The sequence below is a fragment of the Rhincodon typus genome, chromosome 22 (assembly GCF_021869965.1).
Source record: "Rhincodon typus isolate 14 chromosome 22, sRhiTyp1.1, whole genome shotgun sequence".
Lineage (NCBI taxonomy): Eukaryota > Metazoa > Chordata > Chondrichthyes > Orectolobiformes > Rhincodontidae > Rhincodon > Rhincodon typus.
The window spans coordinates 7,598,855-7,616,940 of record NC_063353.1 but is presented as its reverse complement, the minus strand read 5'-3'; the positions used below and the strand labels follow the sequence as shown (position 1 = coordinate 7,616,940).

Genomic DNA, 18,086 nt, shown 5'->3' with positions numbered 1-18,086 from the left:
AGTCATCACCTGCAATTATCAAGCTTGGACACAATGAACTCAGACACTAAAATAAACCAGGAAGCTGCTTTGGGCAAAGCAGGGGAACTGGGCTTATGGCTAGAACCAGCTGGTGAAACTGCTCTCTCTCTCTCTCCCTCTCTTATTCAGTCACCCAACAAGGAAGAGAGCCTGGTCACATACCTAATTCAAAAGAAACATCCGACAACTGAAATATTTCCCACTGCTGATGATACAAGATACCAATTAAACAACTGTGATCTTAGATTAAAACCCACTCCTCAAAGGGGTGGCATAGTGGCTCAGTGGTTAACGCTGCTGCCTCACAGCGCCAGGGACCTGGGTTTGATTCCACCCTCTGGCGACTGTCTGTGTGAAGTTTGCACATACTCCCCGTGTCTATTTCAGTTTCCTCTGGGTGTTCTGGTTTCCTTCCACAGTACAAATATGTGTAGGCTAGGTGGATTGGCCCTGGGAAATACAGGGTTACAGGGATGGGAGGTGGTTCTGGATTGAATGCTCTTTGGACAGTTGGTGTGGACTCAATGGGCTGAATGGTCTGCTTCCACACTGTAAGGATTCCACGATTCTATGACAAAGGGGAACTTGTGGATACTATATTTAGATTTCTCAAAGGCAATTTCTCCGTAGAGGCCTTAGTGCCAAAAACTTTACAGCAATTCAGATTTCCATGAGGACCTTCCAAATGAGGACTCAATGCCTGAGCTTTAAGACAAATAGGGTGTCTTGATAAGCACATTTAAAAAAAAACTAGAATCAACAGAACTATTAATTGACTACAGTCTAAAAGCACCTTCGTGAATCCTGACAGTACGCCACCATCTCATACAGTTTCTGCTGTCCTACATTCTCCATGACCACCATCGTGCTTTGCCTGAAGATATCCATAAATCCATAATACAAAATACAATCGGCCTTAAGATCATCTCGACCTAGAAAACACAACCGGATGAGGTAGGTTATAGTAGATTATAACAGATCATTTTGATCGAGAGATGAAGTCATCTCATAGACCAACCAACTACTCAAAATGCTGCCTGGTTTGAAATGTGATCTGACCTATGTTAGCTAATCCGAGCCAGGGAACAGCAAGATCATTACAGTCCATCTTAGGAGAACAGCAAAGAACATACGTATGCTGGCAGGCTCAGCTGAGAATCTCATCAATGTTGATATCGAGCCTCTTGTCCAAAAAGTAGCAGAGAGGACAGAAACACAAAGTCACCAACTGCACAAAAGGAAGAAATAAATAGGACTCGGGCAGGGAAATGCTTCCACAGGTGCAATGCACAATATGCAAAATGAATGAACACGTTATACCTCCCTGACCTGGTAGCCTCAGGACCAGGCCTTTGCTGGCTCAGAGAATTGCTCTTTAAAATAACCCATTTCTCTACTCCAACCTCCTTCCACCATCACGTAGGCTCTGACTTGTAGAAAAGCCTTTGCTTTGTGCAAGCTTCTGATGGTGATCCTCAATGGGCTATTTGTCCATGGTGTTATCATGGGTACCGGCTGCTTTCCTCATCTGCCTCTGTGAACCCATCTTGAAGTCTGGTCTGACTAATATGCTTTGGTCGTTTTCGATGAGTTTCTCTTGTATCATGTAAACAGATATGACCTCGTGCTCAAAAATAATCAACACTAGGAAATCTTACTTGCTGCTCTTCAATCTATTCAGTTCTTAAAATGCTGAGAATTGCCTTTACAGCAGTTAAATGGGGAACTCTGTTTGCTTTATTTTAAGCTCCCTTTAGAGATGTTAAGCACTAGGAACTCTGCTTTCTGCACTGTAAGATATGTCTTCTTTGGGAAATCAGAAGTACTGTGGATGCCAGCTCACAGATGGCCAGGCCAGAGAGTACCAGATTAGGGAGGCACACCCAATATTGGGTATCAATTTGCTTGCTGTTTGTGATGCATTATAAAATAAAAAAGGGAAATAACCAGTTTACTTTGTAACTGCATCATCCAGTTATTAGTATTTGCATCCAGAATCTCATCATTAACTCAATCCCCCTTTAACCTTTGTAATTGGTGTATCTCGCAACGTTAATTGGCAGGGATGTTTGCTCTGTGTTGGCAGCTGCTAATATTAAGTGTGCACAACACACGTAATGGCAACTGTACTTGATTATGAATTCATGTTAAATCTATAATTTAAATAACAAGGAGCTCATTACAAGAAAGTTCAACATGTAATTTTGAAGATCTTGGTCCAATGAACATCTATTTGTTTACATTTTACATTTATCATATTATGAATTCCAAAGGTACTGATTACTTCAGTTGTATCCTGTATTGTGCCTCTAAACTACTGAGTTTGTGAACATATTATAGTCCTATCCAGAATCTAATGCAGATTACTAAAATTTTTGGTTGACAAGAGGCATATGTTTAGGATTAACATCTAAAAACGAAACGAGAAAATTAGAGGATTTATTTTTCACAAAGGAGGTTATTAGAACATTAAGTGATATTGGAAAAAAAGTATAGCATTCAAGTGGAAACTGAATAAATATTTGAAAAGTGAGGATATGATGCAGAATTGGGAAAGAAAGAAAGAGATAAAAATGGTCTTTGTTAGTGGTAAATTTTATGTTTCTATAAAAGACCGAAATGGATAATGTCACTGTCATGTTTGGTTACTTTATGACTGTCCTAAATTCACAAGTCTTTTGATACTTCACCTGCCCGTCCACTCTCTTGGTAGTAATTCTCCATTGATTTGCTGAGAGTCTGATGGATCACAAATCGCACATCAGCTTTGTCAATACCCATACCAAATGCCACTGTTGCCACAACAACCTGAAAAAAGAAACATTTGACAATCAGAACCAGCCCATTAAACAATACATCATTGTACTTTCTAATTCAGGACAGTTGGTTTCCCTCTTCCCTGCAAAAATCGCTTGGGAGAACACTTGAATTCAAAACTGCAGACAAATTCAATTTTTTGCATTTACTGTGCACCATGCTCAATGGAAATAGGAATGCCGAGCATTGGTCCATTATCATTCAGTTCCCTCCCACCAAAGGTTACATCATAGATAGCGCATGGAATTAAATACCGCTGTTAAATAGAATTATAATGTACAGGTTATTATTATATGTACAGAAAGGACTTTCTGTAGATTAATGATGCTTGCATTGGAATACACTGGGTGGATATCTGTTGCAATTTAATTTAGCATTGTCTCTGAAATAAGGCTAAGCCTCTGGAAGAGGAAATGAATCCTACAATATAAAATCACAGCCTGTGCAATCTCCTCGCCGAACGTCAATTTCTTAAGCAGGCTTGGAGAGATTTTTTTCTCCCAGTAGGTATTATATTTTTTTTTAGTATTTAGTGGGAGGTTACAAAACTTCAGCTGATCTTTGGCACACCTGCATGATTGGTACTAGAGCTATACTGGATAGGTGAGATGCATCAATATATCTTTTTTGTTATTTCCTCTGTAAGTAAGATGGTAAGTGGATAAATAAAGGAATAACTGCAATACTTATGCCACTTGCACCTGTTCTATAGATTATTTCCCATGATGGAAGGAGTATTTTCATATTCAATACTTGGGTAGTAATCTGCACAATCTGAGACTACAGAAATATTGTAGAACTCATCCTATTTTTATCTTGTTGCACTGATAATCAGACAGGCTTTCAGCAGCTTTGCATGTGTACTGCCCAAGCACTGAAGGTGGAAGTTACTCCCATTAACTTACCAATATGTCACTTAGTGCTTCTCTGTCTAATAGGAAAACACACAAAAGGCATATCTCTGTTACTAAACAGTGTTTTACTTTTAAACATGCCATTTTGTGGGAAGGGTCCAGTGCAGGTTTGTGCATTTTAGCACCTTGGTAAAGAGCAGCACTTAGAGTTAAACTGCAATAGAGAGATAGGAATGACCCTACTTTAACCAAGTCTGTGTGTTCCCATCAGTGGAGGGAAGATTCGTAAATGTAACTAATGTGACAGTGATTGATAGCAGCAAATAGAGAGGTTTGGGAAAGGTTTTCAGCAGGCAGTGCAAATTAAGTTTGCACACAAGATTATTCTCTCAGTCGGGGCTCAGTAATAGCACTCCATCTTCCAAATCCGACGTTCACATGTTCAAGTCTTACAAGAGGATTGAGCATTACATTCAGACTGACACTGCACTGTTGCACTGCCACCTTTCAGATGAGATATAAATTAAGGCTCTTAAACTAGAGAGGGTTCAGAAGAGATTTACCAGGAAGCCGTCAAGTATGAAAGGTTTGAGTTATAAAGAAGGGCTGGATAGGCTGGGACGTTTTTCCACTGGAGCGTGGGAGGTTGAGAGATGACCGTATAGAAGTGTATAAGATCATGAGGGGTATAGAGACGGTTAATGGCAGGTGTTTTTTGCCTTCGGGTGGGAGATTAAGACCAGGGGGCATATTTTTAAGGTGAGAGGACAGAGATTTAAAAAAAGACAGGAGGGGCAATTTTTTTTTTTTTAGTGTGGAATGAACTTCCTGAGGAAGTGGTGGTTGAGGGCACAGTCACCGCATTTAAAAGACACTTAAACAAGTACATGAATAGAAAGGTTTTGGAGGGATATGGGCCAGGAGCAGGCAGATAGGACTTGTTTAGTTTGGGATTATGTTCAGCTTGGACTGGTTGGACTGAAGGTCTGTTTCAGTGCTGTATGACTATCTGCCAACAAAGATGAACATGAAATAGCAGTGCTATTTCAAAGAGGAGCAGAATTTACCAGCATCCTGGGGAGTATGGCCCAAAGGATTAGGCTATTGCATTAGTTTGTGGGACCCTGCTGTGTGCAGATTGGCTGCACACATCTCCTATATTATGAACGACTACACTTTAAAAGTACTTAATTGGCTATGAAGCACTTGAGTAGTCCTGTGTTCATGAATGGAGTTAGTCCTTCTTTCATTCCAGTAAACAGCCATATTAAAATAAACAACCATGAAGAATATGAAAAGCTGTTATGTATCAATCTAATTTTACTGACCTTTATTTTGTTTAAAGTCCAATCCTTATGAACTTTACTCTTTTCAGCACCCTCCATGTTGGCATGGTAACACCCAGCTGCAATGCCAAGCTTTTGCAGACTACTAGCGACCTGCTCAGTATCTTTCTGAGAAAGGCAATAGATTATTCCTGGTGGAAAAAAGTTAGCAGAGTCAAAATTACAACGTAAACTGCACTACACATTTAGCTGTAACACACTTTGGGTACAATATTAAATACAATAATACATGGAACCACATAAAACGGATGAAATGGTTACTATAATTTGAAGTACATCATTTCTGCCAGATAGCCAGAAAAATCCATAAACATAATTCTGAAGATTTTATAATGGTAATGAGTTTTATTATATATCATAATTATTATTGCAGAACTTGGGTTCTAAAGTGGAGGAAAAATTAATTTTGGTTTTCAGCTCAAGTGAATCATAATTCTGTACGTTTTGAGATAATTATAGAAAAGGATAAGACTGGTCCTCAGGTGAAAGTGCTAAATTAGCCAAAGGTTAATACAACAGTATCAGGCAGGAACGAAAAATTAGATTGGGGGGGGACAAGAGATGTTCGAGAATAAATCCATATGGGAGTCTTTTAAAAGTCAGTTGACCGGAGTTCAGGACAAGCATATTCTTGTGAGGACAAAAGACAAGAAGGCCAAGAATCACGAACCTTCAATGACTGGAGATGTTCTAAGTTTACTTTAGAAAAAGCAAGCGTACATAAGGTTTAGGAAACTGAAACCTAATAAAGTCCTTGAGGAATATAAAGAAGCAGAAAAGAAGTTAAACAAGAAATCAGGAGGGCTAGAAGGAGCCATGAAATATCCTTAGCAAGTAGGATTAAGGAAAATTCCAAAGCATTTTATGAATATATTAGGAGCAAAAAGGGTAACTAGGGAAAGGGTAGGTCTGCTCAAGGACAAAGGAGGGATTTTATGCGTGGAGCCAGAGGAAGTGGGTGAAGACCTTAATGAGTACTTAGCATCAGTATTCACCAAGGGAAAAGACACCTGATGATGGTAAGATTAGAGAGACGTTTGTTGATACTGTGGGTCCTGTTGATATTAAGGAGGTGGAGGTGTTGGGTGCCTTGAAAGCATTAAGGCTGATAAGTCCTCAGGGCCTAATGGGATCTATCCCAGGACACTGAAGGAGGCAAGGGAGGAGATTGCTGGGGCCTTGACAAAGATCTTTGTATCTTCTTTAGCCACAGGTGAGGTCACAGAAGACTGGAAAATAGCCAATGTTGCTACTTTGTTTAAGAAAGGGCAACAGGGATCATCCAGAAAATTGTCAGCCAGTGAGTCTTACATCAGTGGTAGGGAAATTATTGGACAAGGTTCTTAGAGACAGAATTTAGTTGCATTTGGAGAAGAGTGAACTTATTAGGTATAGCCAGCATGGCTTTGCGCAGAGGCAGTCTTGTCTCACAAATGCGATCGAGTTTTTTTTGAGGAAGTGACGAAGATGTTAATGAGGGTAAAGCTGTGGATGTTGGCTACATTGACTTTAGTAAAGCATTTGAGAAGGTCCTCGTACTAGGCTGGTCCAGAAGATCAAATCACATGGAATCCAATGTGAGTTGGGAAGTTGGATACAAAATTGGTTTGGCTATAGAAGGCAGAAGGCAGAAGGTAGTTGTGAGGAGGTGTTTTTCTGACTGGAGGTCTATGACCTACGCAAGACTAAGTGATGGGACCTCTGTTGCTTGTAATATATATAAATGATTTGGATGAAAATGGCAATGGTCTGATTAGTAAGTTTGCGGATGACATGAAAATTGTTGGAGTTGTGAATAGTGAGGAAGGATATCAAAGGATACAGCAGGATATAGATCAGCTGGAAAGTTAGGCAGAGAAATAGTTAGGGGCGGCACGGTGGCTCAGTGGTTAGCACTGCTACCTTACAGCGCCAGGGACCCAGGTTCAATTCCACCCTCGGGCGACTGTGTGGAGTTTGCACATTCTCCCCGTGTCTGCATGGGTTTCCTCCGGGTGCTCGGCTTTCCTCCTACAGTCCAAAGATGTGCAGGGTAGGTGGATTGGCAATGCTAAATTGCCCAGGGAAGTTTAGGTTAGGTGGGTTAGACGTGGGAAAATGTAGGGGTAGGGGAATGGGTCTGGGTGGTATGCTCTTCGAAGGGGCAGTGTGGACTTGTTGGGCTGAATGGCCTGTTATCACACTGTAGGAATTCTATGATTCTATGAAATGGCAGATGAAGTTTATTCCGGACAAGTTTGAGATGTTGCATTTTGGGAGGTGAAATGCAACAGGAAAGTATACTGTAAATGGCAGGACTCTTAGGAGCATCAATATACAGAGGGATCTTGGGGTGCAAGTCCATAGCTCCCTTAAAGTAGCAACACAAGTGGTGAAGGTGGTGAAGAAGGCATACGGCATGTTTGCCTTCAGCAGTCAGGGCTTGTCATGTTGCAACTGTATTAGACTTTGGGCAGGCCACATTTGGAGTATTGTGCGCAGTTCTGGTCACCACACTTTAGGAAGGATGTGGAGGCTTTGGATGGGGTGCAGAAGAAGATTACCATGACATTGGCTGGATTGGAATGTATTAGCTATAAGGAGAGGTTGGGCAAGCTTGGATTGTTTTCGCTGGAGCGTCAGAGGCTGAGGGAAGACCTGGTAGAAATATATAAAATGATGAAAGGCATGGATAGTCAGTCATTTGCCCAGGGTGGCAATGTCAAATATTAGAGGGCAAAAGTTTAAGGTGAGAAGGGTAAAAGTTTAAAAGGAGATGTGCGAGGAAAGTTTTTTTTAAATCAGAAAGCAGGAGGCATGTGGAACATGCTGCCAGGCTTGATGGGAAAAGCACATACCATAGCAAAGTTTAAGAGGCATTCAGACAGGTACAGGCAGAGGATAGAGGGATACGAACCATGTGCAGACTGAAGAGATTAGGTTTAGTATAGCATCATGGTTGGCACAGACATGGTGGGCCGAACGGCCTGTTCCTGTGCTGTACTGTTCTGTGTTCTAAGATCTGACCAGGTTTCAGCTCCGAAACTATCAAAATGGTAAATAAGATAGGGTATCAAGCACAGAGAAATAAAGGAATGGAAAAGGATGGACAGTTCCCTTCAGAAGAGTGTACATCATCTTACATCAACAGACAAACATGGATTTGAAAAAGGAATCACTGAGACGGCAAAATTTTTTGTTCCAACTCCATACATGGATACTTGACAGCAGAGTATAACTAGAAGGTTTTGATGATTGAAATTCAATGTGAAAATAAGATACCAGATTTTCCTTTGTAACGTCCATTGATGATTTTGACTATATCTTCAATGCAGGCTTCAAAACTTGCTGGCTTTTGACGGATCTGTGAAATTAGAAGAAAATAGAAGTTTAAACACTGCAAGAACAGATGGCAGATCCACTCATATGCAAAGTTTCCTCACTTGACAAAATTTTGAACACTGTGTACATCTGGAACAACTTCTATTCATGTAGCTCCTTTAATGTAAGGAGACATCCAAAATTGTTTCACAGGGGCATTATAAAACAAAGCATAATACCAAGCAACATTAAGAGATATTAGGTCAGATGGTCAAAAACTTGGTCAAAGATGCATAATATACACTCGTGTAAAAACTGAATTTTTGGGACAATTTAATTAGGCGAACAGTTAAGAGTTGACCTTTAAACAGTTCATGTTTTCAAGGGGCTTATTTAGAACTAGAAAGTAATGGGGAAGCCCATCATTAAGAAGTACAGAAACAACTCTGGTCACTTGGTCATTATAAACAGTCCTAAACTATAGAATTTAATTTTGCTTCTAACAAGGGTCCTTCACATACCAGATAATAACCCATCTCCATGAAGATTCTTTATCCAGTTCTGTTTATGCTAAACTGGTCATGGAGCTCCCAGTTTTTCAGGTAACTGGCATTTAGTTCCAGACTGATCAGCTTTTGCATGTTCAGTAGTCAGCCCATCAACATGGTGCTCCCACAAAATCTAAACAGGCACTGAACTTGAACCCACTCTTATATGCTCCCACTTTAGGGAGCTCCACCAACCCAGGAGAGGTTATAGTGGCTTGAGCAGAGCCTGCACTTTCAATGCTGCTCAGGGGTCAAGGGAACCCACTACTAAAGTTACTGAGCATTATTTTGAATAGCCTGTGAAAGCGTATGAGATACTCTGTGCTCGTCAAAGGCATGTCTTCACAGCTCAGAAGGAAATCAAATAATACATGGGAGGGGGCAGTCAATTGGCAAGAAAAGGTTCCTGGACTGAGGCAACTTTACGGAAATATTTCAGATCTTGAAGGCAATCAATAAACTGTGTCCTGTAGGTTTGATATTCAAAGATAGATAGAAAATATGAACATATGGTTACGACACAAATTCTTCACATTAAAAACAGACAGAAAACATATGGAATAGCAAAGCAAGACAGGTACTTCACAAAGCGGCATACTTAGGAATTTTCAGAGAAGTGATGGATTAATATGGGTAATTAAAGTGCTGAGGCAAAATGTGTGAAAAAAATCTATCACCAACCAAAGCCCAACCTGATGGATGGAGTATTGCTCTATATGCCCAAAGAAATTAGTAACTATGGGCTGGAGAGAAATGTAGTTAGCTTAAGAAGACTAAGTGTAGTGACTTAATGACTAAGTCATTACAAAGAAGTTTCATCTCCTGGAGCTTACACGATTGTTTCAGATTGCTAAAACTATTCTGTGCAACTGGCCAATTTTTCTCTCCTTCCTTTGCCTCCCCCAACAGTGAGCATCATTACAGGTTATTGGGGGTGGCAGACAAACCAACTTGAATGACCTTTCGGTTCACACATTTAAGTGTGTGAGAAAGACTCCGATCAAAAGACAGCAAATGAGAAGATTTTTGGTGCTTGGACTTTGAAGTGGGTGTACAAATTTGCAATGCCTTTGATTTTCTACTCTTTCCCATCCCACTCCTTGAAAAGCATTAAGGTGATGCACCGATTATAAAATGGTTTTCACTGCCAGCTTCAAATTAAGAAAGTCATCACCCTTCAACTCTGAAAATATAATAAACATGGTTGTGGTATCATGTGTTGAATTTGAATGCACTTGACTCTGTGTGCAAATTCTAGTAAAATCAACATATATTAATGAGAGTGTTAAAAAAACAGCAAGTTGTTCAATATTTCAGTGCATGTTAGGTACCTCGTAAAACAGATTGGGTCTGTTGAAGGAAGCCGTAAACATGAGGCATTTGGGAACACACAGGATTTTTTTCACATCCTCCAAGACACTGCTTGTTGCGGTTGCAGTCAATCCAATTAACGGAGTCTTTGGGAACTGACGTTTCAGGATACCAAGGCTCTTGTAGTCTAAAGGTAACAAAATTTAATGTTCATCTCTAAAAGCAATTCCAGGAAATAAGTCTCCTCACCTTTAAGTTTTTCCCATAAATAATCACCGTTGCAAATTACACCATAAAGACAGTTTTAGTCATTTTTATATTGGCCTAAATCTTCCAATCTGAAATAGGGGTCTGGCCAATATCAGATACAACGCTGAGATAACAAGAACTGCTGATACTGGAGTCAGAGATAACACAGTGTGGAGTTGGAAGAACACAGCTGGCCAGGCAGCATCAGAGGAGCAGGAAAGTTGACGGTTTAGGTTGGGACCCTTCTTCAGAAATGGGGAGAGGGAAGGGAGCTGGGAAATAAATAGAGAGGAGGGGTGGGGCTGGGGAAGGTAGGTGGTATGGTGATAGGTGAGTGCAGGTAGGGAGTGGAGGGGAGTGGCCAGTGGGATGGGTGGGGTGGATAGGTGGGAGAGAAGATGGACAGGTTGTGTCAGGTCAAGGAAGCAGGGATGAGGGGGAGGGTTGGACATGGGATGAGGCCGGGGGTGGGGAGATAGTAAAACTGGTGAATTCCACGTTTAGGCCATCGGGCTGTCGGCTCCCGAGGCAGAATATCAGGTGTTGCTCCTCCAGACTGTGGGTGGTGTCAATGATGTCAACTTTACCGCTCCTTTGATGCTGCATGACCTGCTGTGTTCCTCCAGCTCCACACTGTGTTATCAGATACAACGTTGCCCATTTACCTTTGAGGTGGTTTTTGGTTGAACTTCTGGGCTAGGAGCCTTCCTAGCCAAACAATGCAGTGCACTGAAACAATCCAGACAGACAATTCCCACAGAGTCAACTGCATTGGGACTTCCACATGGACCTAACACACACGCCCTATTCACACTGCTGCAACAACAACTATCATTCTATTGGGAGACCTGGCCTCAGGGGATTTGGACTTGCATGTCTATGCCAGCATTTAGTGTCTGTCTCTAATTGCTCTTGAAAAGGTGGTAGTGGTGAGCAGTCTTCTTGAACCTTTGCAGTCAATTTGGTGTAGTACACCCACAATGTTACGAGGGAGGGCGTTCCAGGCTTTTGACCTAGCAACAGTGAAGGAATGGCGAAATATTTCCAAATCAGGACAGTGAGGAGCTTGGACAGGAACTTTCAGGTGATGGTGTTCCTATTTACTCCTGTTCACGTCCTTCCAGATGGCAGTGCCTGTGACTTTGGAAGGTACTGTCTCAGGTTCCTTGGTGACTTTCTGCAATGCATCTTACAGATGGTGCACAGTGCTGCTACTGTATGTTGGTGGTGGAGGGAGTGAATATTGAAGGTGTCAGATAATGTGCCAATCAAACGGGTTGCTCTTTCTTTGATGGTGTCAAACTTTGAACATGGCCGGACCTTCACTCATTCAGCCATGTTGGGAATGTTCTGTCACATTCCTAAATTGTGCCTTCTGAAGAGTGGACAGGATTCTTGGATGGGGTTGAGTGTCAGTTATTTAATGCAATCTTCCTTTTGGAGCCACAGTGTTTATATGGCTAGTCCAGTTCAGTTTCTGATCAATAGTAACCCTCAGGATGTTGATTTGTGGGGGATTCAGTGATGGTAACGCCTTTGAATGTCAAGTGTCAATGGTTACATTCTCCCTTTTTGGAAACGGTCATTGCTTGGCACTTTTGCGACGCGAATGTCACTCGTCACTTATCAGTCCTAGACTACTGTTCAGATCTTGCTACATTTAGACATAGGTCACTTGACTAACTGAGGAGTTGTAAATGGTGAAGAACATTGTGCAGTGAACAGCCCGACTTTTGACCTTATAATTGCGGGAGATGCTGAGGCAGCTGAAGATGTCTGTGCCTCAAACACACTACCCTGAGAAACTCCTGCAGTAATGTCCTAGAACTGAGATGACTGATCTCCAACAACCACAGCCATCATCCCTTGTATTAGATAAGACTCGAGCGTGGAGTCTTCCCATTGATTCCCTCTGATTCTAGTTTGGCTCCTTGATATCACATTTGCTCAAATGCAGCCTGACCTTGGTGTTAGATGTGGTAAGTTTCACCTCACCTCTGGAATTTTACTCTTTTGTTCATGTTTGAACCAAGGCTATAATGAGGTCAGGAGCTGAACAAGCGTAGCAGGACCCAAACTGAGTATCAGTGATCAGGTTATCACCAAGCAAGCGCTGCTGATGACCACTATAACCAGTTTACTGATAATATAGAGTAGACGGATGGGGTAGTAAGTCATACATAACACAGTGTAGAGCTGGAGGAACACAGCAGGCCAGGTAGCATCAGAGGAGCAGGAAAGCTGATGTTTCGGGTCAGGAGCCTTCTTCAGAACCTTCTTACTATCTCTGCTTTTTGCATACAGTAAATACCTGGGCAATTTTCCACATTGTCAGGTCAATGCCAGTTTTGTAGATGTACTGGAACAGCTTGACTAGGGATACAATATGTTCTGGAGCTCAAGTCTTCGGTACTAATACCAGAATACTGTGAGCTCCCATTGCCTGTGCAGTATCCAGTGCCTTCAGCCATTTCTTCATATCACGTGAAGTGAAATGAATCTACTTGGCATTTCAGATTGAATACTGTTGCAAATGTTTCAGCCTTATCTTTTCCACTGACTTGCTGGGCTCCCTTACTATTGAAGATGGTGTATTTCTGGAGCCTCAATTTTCAGTGAGTTGTTTAATCATCTACTGCCATTTATGACTGGATGTTGCAGAACTTAGATATGATTCATTGGTTATGGAATTGCTTAGACCTGTCTTTCATTTGCTGCCGAAGCGGTTCAACATGCATGGAGTACTGAGTTATAGATTTTCCAGGTTGACACCTCATTTTCACATGTCTGGTTAGTCCTGGCCTGCCGTCTTGCACTCGTTATTGAACGAGGGTTGATTCTAATAATGCTGGACTGGGAGATACGCTGGCCCAGGAGGTTGCAGATTGTAAATTCTGCTGCTGGTGGCCAACAGCACCTCATGGATATCTGGTCTTGAGTTGCTAAATCTGTTTTAAGTGCACATAGACAGTTGCATCTGCAGCAGGCAGATTGGTGAGAATAAGGAAGATTCTGAGGAAGGGTCACCAGACTCGAAACGTTAACTCTGTTTTCTCTTCCACAGATGCTGCCAGACCTGCTGAACTTTTCCAGCAACTTTGTTTTTGTTGTTGTTGTTGGTGAGAATAAGGCCAAATATGTTTTTCCCTCTCGTTGGTTCCCTGCTGAAGAATCAGTTCAGCAATTATGTTCTTTAGGTCTGGACTAGCTTGGTCTATTGTGTTACTCCCAAATCACACACATTGAAGTCCCTTACCCAAAGTTACAGCAGCACCCTTATCACCCTCAGCACTCTCCCCAAGTGCTGTTCAAAATGGTGGCAAGGGCAATACATGGTAATTAGGAGATTTCCTTGCCCATTTTTGGCCTGATGCCATGAAAAATCATGGGGTCTGGAGTCAATTTTGAGTTCCCTCAGCATAATAAGACAGATTATTCTCTGAATGTTGATAGATTGGGAAAGGGGTAGGTGCAACATTGTACACCAGTTGCTGAAAGTAAGGATCCAAGTGCAGCAGGTGGTGAAAAAGATAAATGGTATGTTGACTTTCATAAAGAGAAGATTCAAATACAGGGGCAGGGATATCTTGTTGCAATCATGTATCTTAACTGGCCTCTGGGCAATTAGGGATGGACAATAAATGCTGGTTTAGCTAGTGAAACTCACATCCCATGAATGAATAATAAAAATACAGGGCTTTTCTACGACCACACCTGGAGCGGTGCACACAGTTCTGGTCTCCTCACCTAAGGAAGATTGTTCTGGCTATGGAAGGAATAAAATCAAGTTTACCAGACCGATTCTTGGGGATGACAGGACTGACAAATGAAGACAGACTGAAATAGTTTGGAATATATTCACTGGCATTTAGAAGAATGGTGGGGCGTTGGAATTTCATATAAACTTATAAAATTCTTACAGGACCAGACAGGATAATGCAGGAAGGATGTGTCTGATGACAGGGGAAAACAGAACCAGGGGTCACATCTTAAGTTTAAGGATGCAGGGTAGCCCTTTTAAGTATAAGAGGAGTAGAAACATCTTCACTCAAAGAGTGGTTAGCCTGAGGAATTCTCTGCCACAAGAAAGTGGCTGAATCAAAAACTCTGAATGCTTTTAAGAACCTCTTTTAACATGATAGTACAATACATGATGATGGGAGCGATACATTACCTAAAGCTTGAGACTATGGATAACAATTGGTTTCTCACTAAAGACTTACCTTTAAGGGGTCAACAGCTATAAATGTTGCTGCTAAAAGTAAGTAGCTACATCCTGTCATTCAATCATACCTATTGTCTGGTCCTGGGCTTGGCAAAGATCACAATTTACAGTACAAGATGGACATGGCCAGGGCTTGGTAGATCTGGTATCAGTTTTTCTTCTCTACTTTCTTCAGAGGACAGCATTCTCTATGCCCAGGTGGCCCTGGAAAGAGAATATATGGAGCGTGCCTCCATGCTCAAGGCCTTTTGCAATTATCAGCTGGTCAATGGTTGGACACTTCAGCATTTTTATTTGGTTGGGAAGTTTTTTGTTGACACACTCATATTGAAGTTAATTTATTTGGATTGTCTGTTTCTTTCCTATATTATTGTTACCCTAGAAGAGGTAATGATGCCAAGTCTTCTTTAATGACCTTGGGGTAACCTAGTTATACCATTACTGGTCTATCAAAATTAGTCCAGCAACTGCTTGTGGAGCAACTGTTAACTCATCAGCAGTGATAGAAATTTGACAAAATTGGAGTTACTATTAACAATTTCAAAAAAGTGAGAATTGCATCTTTGTAAAAAGGAAAATCAGGAAATGTTTAAAACACGTGGACAATTTCATAGTGCTCATTTTAAATCGTCTTTCAATGGTCAAAATTACCCTCCCATAAGTGGAGCAGTTTACACTTAAATGTAAATAGTTTAAACTGTTTCAATTTTACTGTACACTATTTACATATATAGTTGTAGTTGGTAGAAGACTAATTTGGCCATGTATTCAAATGCCAACTTGAGAGAATGCTGCATTGTTGTAGGTTCCGCCTTTTGAACGGATATTAAAACTGTCTTCTGTCCAGGTGATTGTTCCTCCACCAAACTAACATTAACAAAACTCTTCCCAAAAAGTACAGGTTAACCAATCATTCATCTCATTTGCTTTGTGCAAGGCCTGCTGTGCTCAAATTGGCTGCAACATTTACCTATGTATTAACAATGACTGTACTTCACCAACCCTAACATTGCAATAAAATGGTATATAAATACAAGTTCCTTCCTAATGTGGAACACTGAGTTATGTACTGCCAACTAATTTCAATATGTATTGTCATATCTATTGATATATACCATTATGGTAAGTACAAAGGCATAGATATGTTTTCCACATAAGGCATCAGAACGTACAAAGGTAACAGGCAAGCAAAGACCCATTAGTCCATCAAGCCTACTCTACATATATTGTAGCACTGTGGCTAAATACATCCTAGCCAATAAACACCACCCATCCATTCACTAAGCCATGTGACCTCCTGAGAGACAATGCAAAAGCTCAGAGGAAATACAGGGAATATACTCAGGAAAACTCTTCTCTGAACCCCCACCATCCCTCCCTCCAATTAAGCAAAACTGATGAAAAAGACAACAGCCTCAAGAGTTATCTATAAAGGCACTCACCTTCTACGTAACACAATCTCTGACCCAGTGAGGAAACCGTTCTCCTCCCTCTTGAAGGCGATGTGGAAAGTTGACAACCAGACAACAGTCCGCAATGAATTTCGGCTGCTCACTACTCTCTGAGAAAAAAGACTGCCTACATCCAAACTATTCTTAATCTTACATAGTTTAAATTCACAACCCCAGTCCTCGCCAATCTGTTCAAGTGGAATAATTTAAGAGGCATATTCTCCCACCTTTTACACACACACACACATGAATGTATAAATTATACATGGTGTATCTTCCAATTCTAGGACATTAGTACTCACCAGGTCTGAAATCATGACCCCACTGACTGCAACAATGAACCTCATCTACGGCAATACGAGTCAGGCATCCTGCGTTGTATGCCTTTTCCAGCTTGGACATGAAGACTTTACTTTTAGCAATTTTCTCCGGAGTCACATACAGGAGCTTCAACTTGGAAGACTTGTTGAGCATTTCATCATGGACCCACTTGACATGCTCCTGTAAAAAGAGACCTTTACGCTTAAAAATCTACTGTACAACAGAAGCCAAATGTCACATCATGAAGAAGTGGGTGAAGGAAAAATGCTGCGGGCAAGCAGAACATCGTAATAAAACTCATTTCCAAATTATAGAAATAAGTAAGCCAAATATATCTTCAGCAGCCGTTAGCGAACACAACTCTGAGGTCGACATAGATTCCACAACACAATTGCTGCCCACATGTTTTCCGTTTTAGGGCACTCAAAAGTCTGTGTCATTGTTGGAATGGAATGAAAGTCAATAACCAATTATAGCAGAACTGAACATAAGTACTGCTGAAAAAGAAATGCATTTTGTTGAAGGACTCAAAGACAATTCATAAGAATACCAATGTAAACAGAAAAATCATTACTTATACTGTACAATACTGAAAATTTATACTTAATTATATTCAATAATTATTATTATTTGTAATTAAATTGGTATACTTGCAAATTGTCCCAATGACAAAACATTCTGTCTAAATCGGTCTTTCTTCAGCAATAACCAATGACCTCCATATAAAGCTCATTATTACTTAGTGGCAGGAAGCAGAGGGTGATGACTAAAGGATATGTGTGTGTATGGAAGCCTGTATCTAATGAAGTACAACAGCATTCAGTAATGGGTCCCTTGCTGCTTGTTGTGTACATTAATGATGTAGACATAAATGTAGAAAGCATGATCAGTCAATTCACAGATGACATGAAAATTGGTAGTATGGTAAATAATGAAGAGAAAAGACTCATAGACATAAACAGGGTAGTCAAAACATCTGAATAGCGGCAAATGGAATTTAATCCTGAAAAGTGTAAGGTGATATATTTTGGGAGGACTAATAAGGCAGGGGAATATACATTGAATGGTAAGACTCCAACAAATACAAAAGATCAGAGGGATCTTGGTGTATTTGTCCCTAATTCTTAAGGCAGAGGACAGATAAGATGGTTAAGACGACATATTGGACACTCGCCTTTGATAGTCAAGGCATTGAATACAAGAGCAAGAAGGTTATGGTGGAGTTGTATATAACATTAATTGGAATACTGTGTACAGTTCTGGTCACCCTGCTATAGATCATAGAATCTCTACAGTGAGGGAGCAGGCCATTCGGCCTATTGAGTTCTCACCGACCTCTGGAGAGCATCCCACCCAGACTCACCTGTAACCCTGCATTTCCCATGGTTAAACCACCTATCTTGGCCATCCCTGAGCACTTTGGACAATTTAGCATGGCTAATCCACCTAACCTGCACACTTTGGACTGTGGAGAGCACCTGGAGGACACTCACGCAGACATGGGGAGAACATGCAAACTCCACACAGAGGGTGGAATCGAAACCGGGTCCCTGGTGCTGTGAGGCAGCAAGCGCTGACCGCTAAGTCATTATGCCACCCCTATATGGAAGGATTTGATTGCCCTAGAGAGGGTGCAGAACAGA

The 18,086-nt window shown here is 41.1% G+C and overlaps 2 protein-coding genes across 4 annotated transcripts in view; one reads left to right on the top strand and one right to left on the bottom strand.

Annotated features, from left to right (window-relative positions):
• The window catches only part of recql (RecQ helicase-like), a 43,792-nt gene that overhangs the window by 8,526 nt on the left and 17,180 nt on the right, over positions 1-18,086 (bottom strand). For all 3 annotated transcript variants that reach the window (XM_048610207.1, XM_048610206.1, XM_048610205.1), the window contains 6 exons: positions 16,425-16,623; positions 10,218-10,384; positions 8,300-8,381; positions 5,021-5,169; positions 2,712-2,829; positions 815-953 (listed from right to left, as the gene is read on the bottom strand). In XM_048610207.1, coding sequence (XP_048466164.1) covers positions 815-953; positions 2,712-2,829; positions 5,021-5,169; positions 8,300-8,381; positions 10,218-10,384; positions 16,425-16,623 — 854 coding nt within the window. The remainder of the gene's footprint in view (positions 1-814; positions 954-2,711; positions 2,830-5,020; positions 5,170-8,299; positions 8,382-10,217; positions 10,385-16,424; positions 16,624-18,086) is intronic.
• pyroxd1 (pyridine nucleotide-disulphide oxidoreductase domain 1) overlaps positions 1-18,086 on the top strand; it is a 71,078-nt gene that overhangs the window by 44,505 nt on the left and 8,487 nt on the right. The gene's annotated exons all lie outside the window — the stretch shown is intronic.